The 18,102-nt window shown below is 44.5% G+C and overlaps 2 protein-coding genes across 2 annotated transcripts; both read right to left on the reverse strand.

Moving 5' to 3' along the window:
- Positions 1 to 5,777: 5,777 nt before the first annotated feature.
- LOC139337977 (hyaluronidase-5-like) lies at positions 5,778 to 7,645 on the reverse strand. Its single transcript, XM_070972838.1, has 3 exons — positions 6,695 to 7,645; positions 6,278 to 6,367; positions 5,778 to 6,191 (listed from the first exon to the last, which is right to left on the reverse strand). Exons 1-3 carry the CDS (start codon positions 7,637 to 7,639, stop codon positions 5,778 to 5,780), a joined length of 1,449 nt encoding a protein of 482 aa, XP_070828939.1. The 5' UTR covers positions 7,640 to 7,645.
- Positions 7,646 to 13,313: 5,668 nt separating this feature from the next.
- LOC139337726 (hyaluronidase PH-20-like) lies at positions 13,314 to 17,262 on the reverse strand. Its single transcript, XM_070972455.1, has 4 exons — positions 17,215 to 17,262; positions 14,701 to 15,625; positions 14,276 to 14,365; positions 13,314 to 13,650 (listed from the first exon to the last, which is right to left on the reverse strand). The coding sequence occupies exons 2-4, from the start codon at positions 15,613 to 15,615 to the stop codon at positions 13,321 to 13,323; spliced, it is 1,335 nt and encodes a 444-aa protein (XP_070828556.1). The 5' UTR covers positions 15,616 to 15,625; positions 17,215 to 17,262; the 3' UTR covers positions 13,314 to 13,320.
- Between the last annotated feature and the right edge of the window lie 840 nt (positions 17,263 to 18,102).

Consider the following 18,102-nt stretch of genomic DNA (forward strand, 5'->3'; position numbering starts at 1 on the left):
AAATCTCAACTTCTTCTTCTTCTTCTTCTATCTCTGTTTCCGCTGCTAACCTGCTCTGACTGCAGCAGCCCGTCGAGCCCCCCGGGTGAAGAGTCTTAATGGGGGCCGACTGCAGCTGCTGTCAGAAAGCTGCAGTGATCTGATTCAGTCTAAAAAATCCCTCCAGGCGTCTGCTGCAGCTCCACGAGCTCTTCACATCCAGGCTGATGATTCACATAACAAACGGAAAGTCTGCAGAGTGAAGCGTCGCCTCACATCCAGAAAAGACAAAGAAGAGGAACTCCAGGCTGTTTCCGAAGGTCCGCTCCACCACAGGAGACGCAGAGTTTCAGGGTTTCTGATCAAACTGAGACGTTGTTTTCGTGGAGCTGTTGGCTGCAAAGGCACAGAAATATTAACTTGTCAAAAGAAATCACAGGAGACGTGAGAGCATCAAGACCAAGACTTCACAGCCATGCTAGCAGCTAAACGCTAACATCAGCATGCTAACATTTCACAACGACAATACTGGCAACGTTGAACCAACGTTTGAAAGCTTTGAAAAGGGTAAAAAAAATATAAATTAACCACTCTTTTTAATGATAATTGCCCCATTTCCTGATGACAACCAACCTTTAGGCCATTGGAGTGAATTTCTATCCATGTTTCACGAACTCTCAGACTGCTACCTGCACTTTGATAAACCTCAAGGTCTAAATTCAGAAAGCATGCACCTGCCAGCCAATCAGAGATGAGTAAACAAGCACACATAGTGTAAAACAAACATTGTGTCAGAGGTATGTCTGGCATGCTGATGTTACGAAGGTTTAATGTTTACCATGTTCACCATCTTAAGCGTGTTAGCATGCTAACGTTTGCTAATTTCTACTAAACACAAAGTATAACCGAAGCCAATGAACAGTTTTGCAGATATTTGCAGCAACAGCATTATAAAAACGACCCACATCTGACCCACAGTAAAACAGGGTTTTTGCATTTATGCTTTTTTAGGGATTAAACAAACAGGATGTAATGTGCTAATTCGTGAACGTCACCTGAGCTGCTCAAACTTTAAAACACATACTGTGAAAACAGAGTTGAGTTACACTCTCAGCTGTCACGGTCGTATCGCATCGTCCAAACCTCAGACGAGAACATTAATGTGAGCTTAATCCTCCTCACAGAGATCAGGGTGAAAGGTTAAAGATGATTATGAGGAGAAATGTAAATGGGGGTTGCTATGGGGGGTGCAGTGGTTGGAGGATCGAGGGTTCAAACCCCTGCCGGACCTTTCTGTGTGGAGTTTGCGTGTCCTCCTCGGGGTCTCCAGCACGCCGTCAGTTAATTGATGACTTTAAATCGACTGTACTGTAGGTGGGAATGCGAGCATAATCGGTTGTTGAACCCGTCCTGGGTCCACCCCGCCTCGCGCCCCATGTCAGCTGGGCTCCAGCCCCCCACGACCCTGCAAAGAATAAGCTTTTGCAGATAATGGATGGATGGAAATGTGAATGGGGGAAGGATCTGAGAGCCCGCCTGCCCAATTATCACCATGAAAGAGCCTTTTGACAAACAGTTTGAGTCAGCATCCATAATGTATCTGCTCTGACAGAAAACAGAAGCTGGAATCGTTTGACAGATCGCAGCCCGGCTGTTGTTGCCGAGAGCATCTTTCTAATTGTGTTCCCCCTGACGGTACTGGGTGAAATATGGGGAGGGGGCTGAGGGGAGAGGCTGAATTCCCTCACTGAAGAATCAGTTTGGGCAGCGGGGCGTTCAGTCGCAGCCGGTGACCTAGAAATGTTGCTGCGATTCCCAACAAAGGAGGAGAACCAGGACAATAAAGCTCTTATTCGCCCCGGACGACAGCTTCCATCTGACAGAGCAGATTATACAGGCAGGAGGACGACCGGGCCGAGCCGAGCCGGGCCAGGCTGGACTAGGCTGCCAGAGCACGGAGGGCGACGGCTCCACCAGGAAGACGCTGAGGTTCAGCGAGCAATCAGCTGCTGGGTTGTGTTTATACTGAGCTGTTTATTTCTTACTGTGAGGCTGGGGGGGACACTGACCTGACCTCTGCTGTTGGGCCAACAGTGAAACTCCACGTGAGCAACACTTTGGCTTAACGAGGAATCTGGAAAGCTAATGGTTGTAGAGACGATTATGGATTCAGACTGATGGGACCCAGCAGGGCCGGCCTGGTCCAGTCTGGATCAGTCTGGATCAGTCTGGATCAGTTGGTGCTGGCAGATATATTAAGACTTGAATATCAGTCTTCAGGTCCAGCTGCTGCCAGTTTGCATAAAGCATTTTTAAAGCACATCAGCTGAGGGAACTATAGTTCACTCAGTTCCACCTGTGGCTACACATGCAGGATCTCACCTGAACGCTGCACCCTTTTCCTCATTCTGTGGTTCAGCGTGTTGTCTAGAGTATTTTTCATACTCCGTCCTGGCTGTCAAAGGCCAGGACAGTTAGCGTGAGTGGTGGGAACAACCTTTATGTTTGGTTTGTTCAGGAAAACGTCTGTCGAGTTGATCTGCGTAGCATCACAAGCTGTGACATAACAGCTGCTCATAACAGTTTTAGGAGGATGAACAATATACCAGACTTTTAAAGGCAGATATGACTTTACTGTATTTATACGGTGTATGCATGTGGGTTTAAATCAGTTTAGAATGAATCAGCTCATCCGTTGCCTGATTGTCTGGATGTGAATGTTTCAGCAACACGAACAATATCTGTCACAAGCAGTTATTTGTGGCAGAGGTGTGTTTAAAGCACATTTTCTATTATTGTAATTATTATTGTTAATATTACAGATTTATTTTCTTCATATTGTGCTGTAAGACGTGCATTGATTAGGAGGTGCATACCTGCTGTGTTCATGCACCGCTACGCCTCTGCATGACTGCAGTCAGAGCGAACCAAACTGTTCGTGCAGCACGGCGGCAGCCGCGCTGACCGTTGTTTTCAGCGACAGGACGTTCTGTCGAACCCGCAGAAACCAGGAAGAGGACCCAGACATGAAATATTCATGCAGAACTGAACAGACCGGCTGTTCATCAGAGCAGCTCCGTCACTCACATACTGGATTCTTCTGTCAGACCAGCTGATGCTGACCAGTCCTGAATATGGATGAGAGGACGTGGAATGATGTGCTGTGACATAAAATCTCACTGTTTTCTGGAATCCTTTCATTCACACAACGAAACAACGAGTGTGTGTTTGACGAGTGAGCGCTGCACATTCCACACCGACAGAATGTGTTTTATTTTCCGGGTGTGTTTTCCTGCGCAGTCGCAGAGTGTCACGTTTCCAGTCTTTATGCTAAGCTAAGCTAACAAGCTGCTAGCTGTAGCCTCATATGTACTGTACAAACATGAGTGTGGTATCAGTCTGCTCATCTAAAGCCTCATTTATACGTCTGTGTTAAATCTCAGAACGCCATAGGCCGACGTGCAGACAGCAACAACTGTGATTGGTCCACGTGGTGCCGGCTTGTCGCTAGCTGCTACAAACCACCTGAAGCTAAAACTCAAATAGCGATTGCCAGTCTGAGTGATGTCCCTCCGCATAGTCTGCAGACTGACACAAGAGAAATGGTTGCAGACAACGAACCAAATCTACCTGCCAACACCTGAAAACACCTGAAATGTGTCAAAAGAAAGCGCAGAATATTCACCGTCAGTCGCTTCAATAGTCGGACACCATCTACTCCGACGTCCTTGATCCTTTATCCGTCGCAGGAATTTCGGTAAAAGAAAATGTTTTACAAATTTATCGACTCCAGCGTGATCCACTCACTTTCAGGTGACATTGTTTGAAGCAGTCAAAGCATAGAAACCCTACCGCCACCTAGCGTTTTGGTGGTGTAACTGCAGAATGACGAACACACCAGGCACAAGTATAAATGCTCAAATGGAAGAGGCCTCTGCTGGAGGCTCTATGAAGATTCACGGCAGAAGTATAAATCAGCCTTAACACTCAAATAAATCATGTCAAAATCAAGTTTTCCTGTTATTTATTAAAATGACATCCTTCTGTTCAGGAAACCTCTGGGAGCAGACCTGTAAAATAAAGCATTACCCAGTTAGCTTCGCTTCAGTCGCAGCCTCGGTGGCTGAAACCAAATGTTTTCTCAGCGTCAGTCTGTTCCAGAGAGCCGACACGTTTGGCAGTTTTTCAGAAACTGAGCTGAGATGAAATGAGAGTAATCATGTCCGCTGTGCCGCTGCAGACTCGGCGTGCAGGAGTCAGATCTTCGCTGTGTGAAATCAGAAACAGCGGCAGAGAGACGCAATCACAGCCGGCCGCTGGAGGAGGAAAATGTTTCTGACAGCAGAACTGAAAACAGAAGAAAATCCCGCTGCCTGGAGGACAGACAGCCGAGTAACAGAAGCACAGTCGGCGTGATCGGTGACACATGGAGTTACACAGCCGGCATGAACACAGCGTCAAACTCTGAGGATTCATTTCTCATCGTCTTTTCTTTAGCTTGTTTTCCAGAGTCTCCTCAGTGTGCCATCAGTTACTGGCTGCTCTACAGTCTGCTTTTCTGGCACTTTGGCCAGATTCATCTTCAGTCAGACAAAGTCTAGATCTTTTCGAAGTGTTTCATCACAAATAAATTTAAAATAAAAATGGACAACAGGCTCCATATCTGCTGTCTGCAGCCGCAAACGCACGCCAAAACAGGAAGAATCGAGCTCACTTCTGTGTCAACAAATGTGGAAAAAGTAATGTTTAAAAGTAGTAATAGTTTAAAGTAATGCAAAATCCTTCATCCCTGGTCCAAACAGACCTCTGACAACAGAAAAGTGTGCAGACGTCCTCGGTGCTCTTTGATCAACAACAGCTTTAATAAACAAAGTAAATCCAAACATGAAGCTGGTTTGTTTGTGTCTCGGGGGATAAAGTTAGTCTCTGGATTTGTTTGTTTCCTCTGTGAATCTTCTCTGATGGTGATTTTCCTCAGTTTAAGGAACCAGAAGTCGTGGTTTTTTATCTTTTAGTGATGTGGTGATGCTCAGAGACACGAAGAGGAATCATCATCCAGACGGCATGAAGACTTTTCCTCTCTGCTCCTCAGTGAGTCAAATACATCTTCTAATAAACTGTGATTACATGTAAACGCTGTTTAATCTGACAGCACCACCAGTCAATTTAACAGCAGTGTGAAACAGTTTCATACTAAAAAGCCTGAACTCCTGTCAGTGCTCCTGACTTCTTCTCCAGATCCAGACCCACCTCATCCTCCTCCTCCTCCTGCCCCCTCACTGCCTGCAGTCAGGCTGCTCTGCCATCTAGTGGCCGTGTGTCTGTACTTCATTTTATCCATCCTGATGGTGACGCTCCACTGCAGCCTCAGTCTGCCTCAGTGCGCCCCCTAAAGGGCAGATTTGAGATGGTCCTCTGCTTTGAAAGAAGATCAGCTGAAGATGAAATCCCACGGCCCTCACAGCCAATCAAAGAGGAGTTTCCATCATTAGAATAATTACGCTTTCAATGCAAGCCAGACTTTAATACCTTAGTGCGCCTCCTGCATTTTAATTGTGGGAAACTATTTTCTTGTTATTATAGTTTACGTTGTGCTCTGTTCATATTCTGAAAGACATTGTGTGAATGAAAGATTTAGCTGAACTGAATTAAAAACACCTTTATTGGAAATGCAGATAAAAACAGTCAAATAGCTAAAGAATAAACTTAAGAACACGCTGAAAAAACAGTGGAATTATCCTTTAAGTGCCTGCAGCCACATGTTCTGTATCTCATGAGTCACGTTGTGTTGTTTCTGTTCACATCAGGACGTATTTCAGACACAGCAGGATCAGCACCAGCAGGACGGGGTCGGGTCTTTCAGCCCCGCGGCCCCTCGTGGTGCCGACGGCCTCTTGGATGACGTTGAGCGTCAGGACAGACCTGCACGGCTCCTCGCTGTAGCACATGCAGTCGAAGTTGCGGTCGAACCAGTTGATGTCATCCTGCGAGAGGCCGCCGCTCACGGTCAGCGGGCCGCCGCGGCGCTGCCGCTGGATCCGGTAACGCCTGGAGTCCAGGTGGAGGAAGACGTCGTCGTCCCAGCGCTTCCTCACGCAGCGACCTCGGCCCTGGCAGAGAGCCGTGCTGCAGAGCTGTGTTGCCGTCGAGACATTGAGGATGTATGGGTTCATGATCTGCTCCAGGTGGCGTCGAGCATCAAAGCAGGAGTCCTGCAGGATATTAAGTTCTTATAAAGTGAAGGAGCAAACAGAAGAAAGAGAATCCTGAGAAAACCAGAGAATGAAGCCATGTCTACCTCTGTGTCTGTGACGTTCATGTCTCCCCAGGAAACGACGCCGGCGGCGCCCAGAGCAGCAGCTTCTCCAATGGTGTTCACCAGGTCGAACTGCAAAACAACAGCAAACATCCTCCTTCATGCTCCACTCTGAAATACACGTTAAAATCAAAAGGAACCAACGTTTGAAAGCTTTGAAAAAAAAAAATTAAATTAACCACAAATTTTAATGATAATTGCCCCATTTCCTGATGACAACCAACCTTTAGGCCATTGGAGTGAATTTCTATCCGTGTTTCACGAACTCTCAGACTGCTACCTGCACTTTGATAAACCTCAAGGTCTAAATTCAGAAAGCATGCACCTGCCAGCCAATCAGAGATGAGTAAACAGACACACATAGTGTAAAACAAACATTGTGTCAGAGGTATGTCTGACCTCTGACATGTAGTCGTCGGTGCTGTCCTTGTACACGGGGCGGATGTAGGCGTAGACGGGGATGGAGTAGGAGCTGTTGGGGAGCGTCGACACCCTCATGGCCTCCTGGATGCGATGCCGGACGTATCGCCGGGCCTGCATGGAGTCTCTGAGCACCAGCTCCAGGTAGATGGATGGAAAGAGTGCGGTGGACTCCCTCCAGAGCCACAGCAGCTCGTCGTTCCTGTCCTTCTCGATGGCAGGACACTCTCCGGTGAAGCCCGCCATGTCCTGGTTGTAGTCGTAGTTGTAGCAGTCGGGGTAGAGGTAGTAACCCCAGAGCCTGTTGGGCCTCAGCCTCTTCCCGATGCGGATGGATCGGAGGAAGTACCTTTTGGCTGCACGCTCGAACACGATCTTCGCTCGTTCCTCGGCCTCGTCATCGGACAATGACGCGTTCTTCTTCCGGACAGTTTCAATAGAAATCTGACGATAGATGTCTTTGCTGCCCCAGTTTCGGACCCACTGCGGCCTCCACTCCTCAAAGTCAAGCACGGCGAGGCCCGGCCGGTCGGTGGGGATGTAGTACTCGATGTCGTCCTCGGCCAGCTCGTGGTGCTCCTGCAGGTCTATCAGCTGCGGCAGGCCCTCGTCGTACATTTCGCCGGTGTCCTCGTCCACGTAGGGGAAGATGCCGAAGCGGTCGGTGTAGAATATGGAGATGCTCTGGTCGGTCGCCGTCCTCAACGTGCTGCTCACAAAGTGGAAGTGGGAGAGGTCGAGCGGCATGCCGAAGCGGATGTCGCACAGCTCAGTCGGGGCATTCCACATGAACAGGAAGGGGTGGCTGGGATGGACGGGGGGGTCTGTCCTCGGTGAGGCCTGGATTGAGCACAGCAGGGCCAAGATGGTGATGAAGATGAAGACGAAATGCTGTTTGTCCTCGAGCGGTTTGACTTTGTTCATCTTGAAACAGTAATCTGAGGAAATAGAAACATACCGATGAAAAATGAGGTCACAGTGAGTTAAACCATCATTGCATGGAGGCGAGTAAACTTTAGATGGATTTCAGCGCTCACTCCACCTTTATTCTTCTGGTCCATAAATGTCCTCCTCAAAAGGAACAAAAATAAACCAACAAACAAACTGGTGGTACACAAGTATTAAGCACATTTTTGGCATTTGACATCACACCTACGAAACACTAAGCATGTTAGCACGGCCACTGGGAACATGTTAGCATGCTAATGTTAGCATTTAGCTCAAGTCACAGAGCTGCTGCCATGGCTGTACGCTCTTAGACCCACAACTTTCGGGAAAAAGGTTAAAAGTAGGAATCTTGCCAGATTGGCATGATTGTAGCATTGGATACAGGACAACACCTGTTACGCAATTTACCTGGTTCAACAACGAGAAACAGCAATAAACTGAAATCCCTGCTCAGAGTCTTTGGACTCAAACTTAAATCTTCTAATTCATCCCAGAAAAAAAAAGCGAAAAAGTATGACTTCCCTGCAATATATTGGAAATTATCACAATAGAATAGAAAGCAACAATAGAAGCAGGAATTTATAAAAGGAGACATAACTGACTGATTTTAAAATAAAGAAGGTTGAAAAGATGAGCTAAATCACATCTGCCAAATAGAGAACGTATAGAAGTACAAAATTTAATTACATTCTAAAATTATTTGATTTATTTAAACTTTTTTTTTTTTTTTTTTTTTTTTTACATTTTTAATGATATATGTTATCTTTATTTTCAGAATCATGTACATGTACACAGTTTTATCCTGTGTCCCCCTGATCTTGACCCTTCTGTTTTTGCTTTTTAATACGTGACACTAATACTACTTACTTTCCCCAGTGTGGGATCCATAAAATTTTATCTTATCTTATTCTCTTATTTTATCTTTAAGGAAAACTATGAAAGATTTCTGACACCTCGCCTCACCCTGGCCTCTAAAAAGTCACTTAAATCTGACACACCGGACCTTTGCTGACCAGTAATACTTATTGTTTCTAACTTTTCTGCTCGTTTATCCACATTTCCTCAGTGTCATTTTACCTCCAGTTTTCACATTTCCTGCATCGGCTGAATGTTTTGTGCGTAACACAGTTAGTAAACCACCACATATTCCATTTTTCTTCAGCTCAGCAGATCAGAGTGTCACCAGTTCAAGTTGAAATGAGCAGTTGGAAAGTTTTCATGTGACATCTGATCGAGCTCCACATGAGCTGATTTATGTTTTTAATAACCTGAAGACGAAGGGCTGACTCAGTAAACGTCGAGCTGCTTCAGCTTGCTGTTGCTTTTAGTTCGTGGCAGCAACAAACCATACAAACCAAAATGCTGGCGTGTCAACATGTTCCCCTCCCTCACTGACTTAGACTGTGGAGCTCTTGAGCAAGGCACTTTATGTCCAGCTCAGGAGATTCTGTGTGGCCAAAGACAGAAAACCCGGCTTGAATTAAAGAAGATAAAAAAAACAAGCTCTGCTGTTTGAAAATATCAGGAAATGATCAAATGTAATTAGAATTAAAACATCCATAATCACAGCGCAGTTTAAAAAAAACCCTTTCATGTTACCAGGAACCACATGATTAACTTAAAATATTGATTAGTGCAGCGTTAAGACCCATCTTTTCCGAATAGTTTTGGGAAGGAATTGTTTTTTCGCTTTCTTTCCACGAGTTAAATGAGAAGATTGACGATAAAGCTCACAAGTTAACACGTTGTTACGACATTTCTTGATGTCAAACCCCCTCAGAATTTATTTTTTTAATATACTGCTATCTTTAAATGGATTAAACAAATAAGATAAAATCATATCAGTATAAAAATAACAACAACAACAATAATAATAAATAATATAATTCTACTTAAAAGCAAAAACAAATGTCTTTTGCCAGTTTAACATGACAGCATGGTTACTTTTATTTTGTCTTCTGCTGTCTTTCATATTCATATTTATGTCGAAATCCCTTTTTCAGAGTACATTGACTTGATAAGATAAGATAAGATAAGATAAGATAAGATAAGATAAGATAAGACATTCCTTTATTAGTCCCACAGTAGGAAAATTTCCAGTATTTCAGCAGCAAAGTGGATAGCAAAAAATAAAGGACATCAGTAAAAAGACATTAAATAGCAAACAAGAAATATAAACAATATAAACGAGGATCAATACAGAAACTAGAAACCTAGTATGGGGAAATGTAAAATATGGGAGTGTAACAGTATGTAGTGTTTTCAAGTTTACACCATGGCACAGAGGAAATATTGCACATTGGAAGTTAGAGATTCGCCGGGTCCTGACGAACACTGGCACTGAGTGATCATGAGTGAGTTTACATATGGATGATATTTTCAATAAGAACACACAAATTAGAATTTAGATTTAAAACATGTAATTTTAACATTTATGTATATGTTTATATATAAATATTACATTTTCCTCATCAGCCAACATCTCTGCTGATATCGAAGGCTCAGCCAAAAACAAAAAGACAGACTTGAAATCAGACACTACAGAGAGTTCACTTCTAATAATAGTGAGCTGTCTGCAGTGTCTCGCAGTCACATCTCTGGTCCTGAAAACTCTTTCCCACCTGCACTTTGAGCGTTTTTACAGGCTGATCGGCTGTCTGTACTGACTGATTGACTGCATACGAGACGGCGCTCGCTCTTTGAAGCACTGGCTGAGCGTTCGCTTCAGTATCTTTACGAGGATCTGATGTGAAACCACAGCCGCTTTGTCTGCGGGCAACTTACATTCTGCGCTTTTATGATTTCTGTAATTTCAGCGTTAATAAATGTAATGACACTCTTTTCAAGGCAGAAACGATGCTGCAGCTGCCGGCGACCTGAACCCCTTCCCCTAAACTCTCAGGAAACACCAATAAACCTTTTGGCCCAAATGAGACAATTAAATGAGAGCTCATTAAAAAGCACTAACCTGCTCTGGAGGTCCAACTTCCCGCCTTCCAAGCTGCACGCTGTGGTGAATCCATTACCTGTAAGTCATAAACACTAACCCTGCTCTCCTCTGGGAGTCTAAATAGCTCCTCTTTAAATAAGCTGTTGCAGGAGCTTCAATTACAGTCAGAACACTTGTGGAAACTTGTCACAGCAGAATGATTTGCAGGCCTGAAGTGATCTGTTATTTATTGGGACGTCCTGATGAGTTCCAGGCCGAGGACGAGCTCCCTCCTCCCCGCCTGGAGGGAGATATCTGAGGAAGCTCCGGGATGAGGACAATGTGTGGACACACCGCGGCTCATATGTGAGGCTTCTGTCCGGACACGCAAAGAATGCAGCCAGAGCTCGAACTTGGTCAGCTGTGGTTGGAAATGTACGGAGCTGAAGGAAATCTACCGGATTTCATCACCAGAATGACGAATCACATGAAGAAGAAGCTCGGCTGATTGCGTCACATATCATCGTTAACATCTGTCAAAGCCAAAGCTCAGTTTAATAGCTGCTGATTTTCAGGTGGGTTTAATTAACGAGGGTCTAACAAAGGGAAGAGGTTTACCTCTACAGTCAGTGGGACCCTGATGAAGTCACTGTGAGAGTTATTTTCTCTTGTGTTTGAATGGGACACAAACACACATAAAAACCAAAAATACAAAATAGTTAAAAACAGTAAAAATGATCACAAATGAGGACGCGGTCTGAGCGAACAGACATGGTGGACGTTGGCTTGAAGCTGCTGGCTTCTCTTCAGCATCTGCGCTGATGCGTGAGCTGCACTCGCAGAGCAAACGTGAACGTCTCAGCCACCTTTCGGCTCCTTTTACACCTGGAATTAAGGCGAGATCCGTATCTGGATGATGGATCTTTGCGTCTACACCTGGCTGGCCTTTCAGCAAACATGGTGCGTTCGAGGAAAGTGGGACTGCTGCATGGGGTCGACTTCCTTTACCTTCTCTGAGGAGGGAGTTGCTTGGGAAGAGATGCTGACCTTTGAACCTTTGTGCTCAGGCTGTGCAGGTCGCATTCACACCTGGCTGACATATACGTTCTGCACTTACACGTGACAGTAACATGTTTGTTCTTTTATCCGAATAATCTGTACAGATACAGATTACTTTTTAATGCCCGCAGTCAAGTTAATGCGATCACAGAGAACCACTGAGGGCTGCTGCTTACGCTGCAATTAAGCACGACAGATAACGTAATAATGATATACACAAACACAATTACTCATCCTAATACTGGCTCAAACCGAACAGCTGGAAAAAAGCCTTGAGCCACCAGGTTTGTTCCAAAATCAGCTACTTCCCGTCAGCAACCTTCACAATGAGGCTTGCATGTCTTTGCACAATTAACTTACTGAAGAATAACAGGAGGTGTAAAAACGGTTGAATTTGGGGAATTTTGCACAGAAAAACTGCAAATATATTTCAGGTGGACATGACGTGCATTAGCAGCGTAGCTCCGTTTACTGTTAGCTTCTGCTTCCTGCTGCTAGAGGGAAGTAGTTACCTGAAGGAGGCTGCAGGTCGTCCCTCCAGCACGTCTTTACTTTTGGTGGTTAATACATCATGTTCATACAACCTGTCCACTGTTAACAGAGATGTTTAACTCACTCCTCAGGCTGTCAGTAATAAACTGTATAAATACATGGCCCTATGCGTCTGGGACATCACCTGGCAGGTGACCCCATCTTACCCTAAAGATTGACCTTTCTGAAATCCTCACATGCAGACAAACTTCAGCATCATAATGACTGCACTTTATTCAGGTGTGCCAAGGTGTTGATATGGTGTTTGCTGTTTTCCAGACACACCTAAATGGAAACGATCCATCACTGATGGTATTAATTCTAGCTGAGCTCTTCGTGCTGCAACAAGTCTGCAGTGATGAAGGTCTGGTTCTCTTACAAGAAGGTTGCTTTAGTGTTTGCAGCTCACTTCCAACATCCAGACAGAAAATCCAAAGTTGTGACCAATGTCAGACTGTTCTGAAGGAGGACAGTACTGGAGTCCAGTCTAAGGATGTTATTTTCTATTTTGGACTCAGGCTTGTCTCAGACTTGTGGACATTTTGGGCTCGTCTGTGTGTTTGGATGTTTTTGACCCAGGCTTTTCTTGGTCACACTGTTGTTTTGACTTGGACAGTCTTTTGGCTGTTGGACTTCGTCTCTGTCTCAGGGTCGTTTGGACTGTGGTTGGTGTTTTGACTCGTGGGCGTTTTGACCTGTGTCTGACTCCTGTGTGGTCCTACATGTAACAACCAGTTAAGCCCTAATTTCTAAGGTGTAGTTTTATGCATAAATGTGCAGAACGATATCAGATTTTCACAGTTAGCATGAAAAATTTAGTTTAAATGACAATTTTAGCAACTAAAACAGCAGTATTTACACAATTTCAAAACAACTTATCTGAGACTCTTCTGTTCAGTGTAGATCAGTTTGTCAATGAAACCAAAAAAGCTGGATATTTGTGCAGAAAAGCATTTATTAAGGTTCAGTTTGGTTCTCAGTACAGCAGTTTTCTGAAGCGTTCCTTCTACACCGCCTTCAGACTTTTTAGGAATCAGGGTTGTCGCTGGTTTCATAACCTCATTGAATTACAGAAAGTAATTTTAATTGTTTTCATGACTGCATATTCTGATCAGCAGCTCTGAAAACAGTAAACAGATTAAACCCAGATGAGTTTGATTGTGGTTGGATTCAACAGTTTGGGTGAACAGCGCCACCCAGCGTAGCATTGGCACGTGAAGTTTGCAGCCCAGGCGTCCAGGTCGGCAGCAGAGGGGCGACCGATCGCTACGTACTTCCTTTCAGCCCGCAGGATGCTGAAGTTGGCGGGGTTCAGGTGCAGGTAGTGGGTGGAGTTGTAGTTCTTCCTGATGCAGCGGCCCTTCCCCTGGCACAAGACCTGGCTGCAGAGCATGGCGGCTGCCGTCACGTTGGCGATGTATGGGTTGAAGGTGGACGTCAGGTACTCGGACAGAGACTGACAGGCAGCCTAAAGGGTTAATAGGCGAGACTCAGGTAAATTAAGGCAGAATTAAAGGTCAGTTACAGGTTAAGTTTAGTTAAAAAAAGGGCAAACAATATAGGAAATGTGGCGTAAATGTCTGTACAGCATTTCAACATTGTCCATCTGATAGTTGTTGAGTTATTGAAGTCTGGACCAAAGGGGTGGAGGGACTGACCAACAGGCAAGCCGGCTACATGTAGCTTGGCTGTGAACTCGGTCATAAACACCACATATTTTTCCTGTAATTTCTGTTGGATTGTACTACAAAACAAAGAGGATTGATCAAATAACTAATAAAGATAACACAAAAGCAGAAAAGCCTGTCACGTCTGTCAGTTGAGATAGCGAACACTGCAGTGTCACAGCTGTCAGTTCCTCCTAAAAGAGGAAACAAAGGCTGATTATTTGCTGATTAAAGTCTGGTCATCTGGCTTCCTGTTTTCAGACCTGTGACAAGTCATGGTTGCAGACATACAGTTACAAGAATTTGTGTCGCTGTACCTCCACTGCAGCCCAGTGACAATGAAGACAGAAAAAAGGGATGTTTACCATCACTGTTTTAACATGCACATCAGTATATGAATATTAAAAAAGACTTGGTAGTTGTTACCTCATTGTTGTAGTCTTTGGTTCCTCCCCACATTACGACCCCTGAAGCTCCCACAGCTGCAGACTCTCCAATGGTGCTCACCAGGTCCGCCTGAATGTGGGCAAAGCAAAACAGGATATTTGACATGTTTTGACATGCTCCAAATGATCAGATTCATTTGTTTCAGCTCTACTAAAGGTCATTTCTAAAGTCAACGTCAACAAACTTCCTGCTGGCAGGTAATCCTGTTTAATCAACCAATTTTCTTTGTCAGTTAGTTCAGTGCCACATGGTGGTGCACAATGAAAATGTGTACCTAGAACGTCATTGGTTGCAGAACATTTAGGGTTCGAATAACCCATCGGTCAGGCGTTAGGACCTGACCTGCAAACATGAGCAGTATCAGTGAGGCAGGCTGTACACAGCGGGTTGTAACACTGGCTCACCTGGCTCTGGAAGTTCTGGGTCTGGTCCCGGTACAGTGGCCTAGAGTAGACATAGACCGGCATCGTGTATGGACGTTTTGGCAGCATGGCGACCCTCAGTGCCTCCTGGACACGGTTGCGGACAAAGAGCTTGGCCTGGGGGGAGTTTCTCAGGTTCTGATGCAGGTAGATGGAGGGGAAGAGGGCGGTGCTGCGCTCCCACAACCACGTCAACTGGTTGTTCTGCTTCTGGGCCTGTGGGGAGCATTTCCCCGTGTAGCCGGGTTTGTCCCAGCCGTAGTTGTAGCAGTCGGGGAACAGGTAGAAGCCCCAACGACGGCTGGGACGCTCGCCGATGCCAAGGCTGATGGTCTTCTCCATGAAGCGTCGACTGGCTTGCTGGAACTGCTGCTTTGCCAGATCGCAAATCTTCTTTGATGATAGAAACGGGGCCATATGCAGGGCGTGAGAGATGGACAGCTTCTGATAAATACGTTTTGATCCCCAGTTCTGTTCCCATAGGGGGCGCCAGGACTCCCAGTCGATGACAGCCAGCCCAGGAGAGGAATCCTGGGAGATGTAGTGATCAATCTGGTTCCGAGCCTTGGCCAGATGCTCTGTCAGGTTCCCGTTCTGGGGGACGCCGCCTCTGTAGGTCTTGCGTTTAGCCATGTTGACTCTTGGGTAGAGGCCAAGGCGGTTCTCGTAGAAGATGGTGAGGAACTGACCTGACACTGCGGAGGGTGTGGTCACCGCCTGGAAAGCTGCCGTGTCCAGTGGGATGTGAAGTTTTCGACATTGGTCGGTTGGGGCATTCCATATGGCCACAAAGGGGTGGTCATGGATCAGTGGCGGCTCAGTAGGCGGCAGTGCGAGGATGGTGGTGATGGATCCAATGATACAAAGGGCAACGCAGGACAGGAAGGGCGGGGCCATCACAATGGCTCTGGACAAATGGAGGAAAGACAACAAAAAAGGCTTAGTCTCAGTTTAACCTCTGACGCCATTGATCTGTCCAGTCCACCTCTGTCTTCACATGGAGGGTTTGTCATATGAAGGGCTGTCCCTAACCTGTCAGTGTGGACAGGGAGTGGACAATAAAACCCTCTGATAGTGACTCTATGCTGCTGCAGACTCTACTTTAACTTAAGGAGCTGCAAATGGAGGTCTGTATAAATGTAAGTTTCGTCCTGCTACTAAAACATTAATAAAGTTTGTTTGATGTCACACTGGGTGAGATGGGTCTAATAAACTCTCTCCCACTGTACGATATCAATGTGAGGCACTATGATGTAATCATAAAAAATAATTTGGGAACAGAGTCTCATCATCAGCAAATCAATAACGAACTTTTGCTGCAGCGCTGACACTTCTAGGACATTGAACTACCTTAAAACAGGACCCCGCCATCTTTTCGGTTTGTGCGTGCCTCAAGTTTCCGTTCAAACGCAGCCTTACGAAATATCACGCCACCCATGGTGCTCTGTGTCGTTCTGTATCGTGTGCTGATTGGTTGGTTGTAGTTGTGGGTTGAAGCAACAGCCGCGATGATTTGTTGCTAAATTTTGCCTCAATCAATCACTAAGAGATTGTTTGATGATCAATTGTGCTGCAATGGAAAGATTGATTTCTACCGATGGACGCATGCTGATGTGTTATGTCGTTTATTTCTTTGGATGCGTCCGATGTGGCGCCGAAAGACATTTCCTGCTGCACTGTGGTTGGTTGGTTTGTAGATGACGGTCATAGCAGCGCTCGTGCTGTGGGAACTCTCACAGCTGTCAACACATGCATGAGTATTTTGTGGACATCATCACATAAATTACACATAAAGACAATCGTTTATTCTATTTTCGTCTTTAGTCTCTTTTCAACTTCTGACCAAGAACAGGTTAGAAACTGCTTTCAAACTCATCTGCAGTTTTTCTTCTTCCTGTTCATCGATGAACTTTTTCCCTCACAAATAAGCAAATTAAATGTATTTATCATGTTTATTATCATGTTACTGTGCTGTATGAGGATATTTTAAATCAATTTATTGTGTTTTTATGTGACTCTGCCATTTTGGACACATCTGTCTTATGAAACAATCAAGTATCTCCAGAAACATTTTGGTTATTAAAAAGAAAAACTAGATAAGAATATTTTCTGAATACAAGAATTCTGAACAAAACTAAAGATTTAACAAGCATAAACTAGACTGGAGGTGTTGGTTTCTGAGTTTTTTTGGTTTTTTTTTTTGAAGACTAGATGTTTTGTGGTGTTTTCACCCGACAGTCAGAACGCAGATCGTCAATTGATTATTAATTTGACAGATTTAACACAAAATCAATTTAACTGCTGCTTCAAAAATGTGCAGAAACTCTAAAACTGAGAACAAATGGTCAAAATGTTCAGAGGACTGCTTCCACTTCATTAATATATATATCCAATAACGTCTTTAATGGGACCAGATGCAGTCAGTGAAACACATATTTCGTATACTTGCGCAGTATTTATACATTTTAATGAAATAAAGGGACGGTCAGCTCTTACCTGCTGCTCTCTTCAGTGAAGTTCTGCTCTCTGTTTCTTCTCGACGTCTGTTTTTAACTGCTTCATTTGTCGGAGGAAATGGTTTCTTCACTCGATCCTTATCTGACTCATGGGGGAGTTCGGGGTTCAGAGGTCAGAGTCTTGCTCAGATGACTGTACTTATATTAACACATTTGTGTGTACTTTTTCTAACAAATTCATGCTGATTTCATTCACATCTATTTGACACAGCAGAGAAGAAATTATCAGTGCAGTCAGTTAAATATCACAGTCAGCGATGACGATGAAGAAAAACACATCTGATTGATAAAAACAACTTTAAGCAGAGGACCAGAATTATTGTGATGAAGTAAAGAAAAGTGAAGAAATGCATTTTCTTTGTTATTCATTTAAGATAACAGATGGCATCAAATATAAAGCGCCTTTTATTGAATTACTTAAAAACAAATTTTTTGCATCTTCAGTTTATAACAGGATGCATTTGAGGGTTCAGCTGTTCTGTTCGGTCCATTAACTGCTGAAGAGGAGGGTGAACTTTATGATAGAGTAAAACCATTGACAAAATGCAAATAATATATAAATAAAAAAGGACGACAACACTGAAAACTGCTTGTCTGGAATTAAGCTTCTCCTTACAGTGAGCAGCTGCAGCTCTGGGTTTTAGGTGCAGTCACCTACAATGAGCCCTCAGCTTAGCCTCCCTGTCTGCGCTGAGCTGTTGTTGTGTTAAAGTGTTGCTCATAACGTTTTGGTAGTTTCTGTTAATTCAGTCGTTATTTCTCGTTGGTTTAATGGTGTTTTGTTTCCTGTGCATAATAATTTTCTCATGTTCTAAAATAGTTTTTCATCCGTTAAAACTCTCTGTTCCAGTGGAAACCGTCTTGCTTT

The sequence above is a fragment of the Chaetodon trifascialis genome, chromosome 10 (genome assembly GCF_039877785.1).
Source record: "Chaetodon trifascialis isolate fChaTrf1 chromosome 10, fChaTrf1.hap1, whole genome shotgun sequence".
NCBI lineage: Eukaryota > Metazoa > Chordata > Actinopteri > Chaetodontiformes > Chaetodontidae > Chaetodon > Chaetodon trifascialis.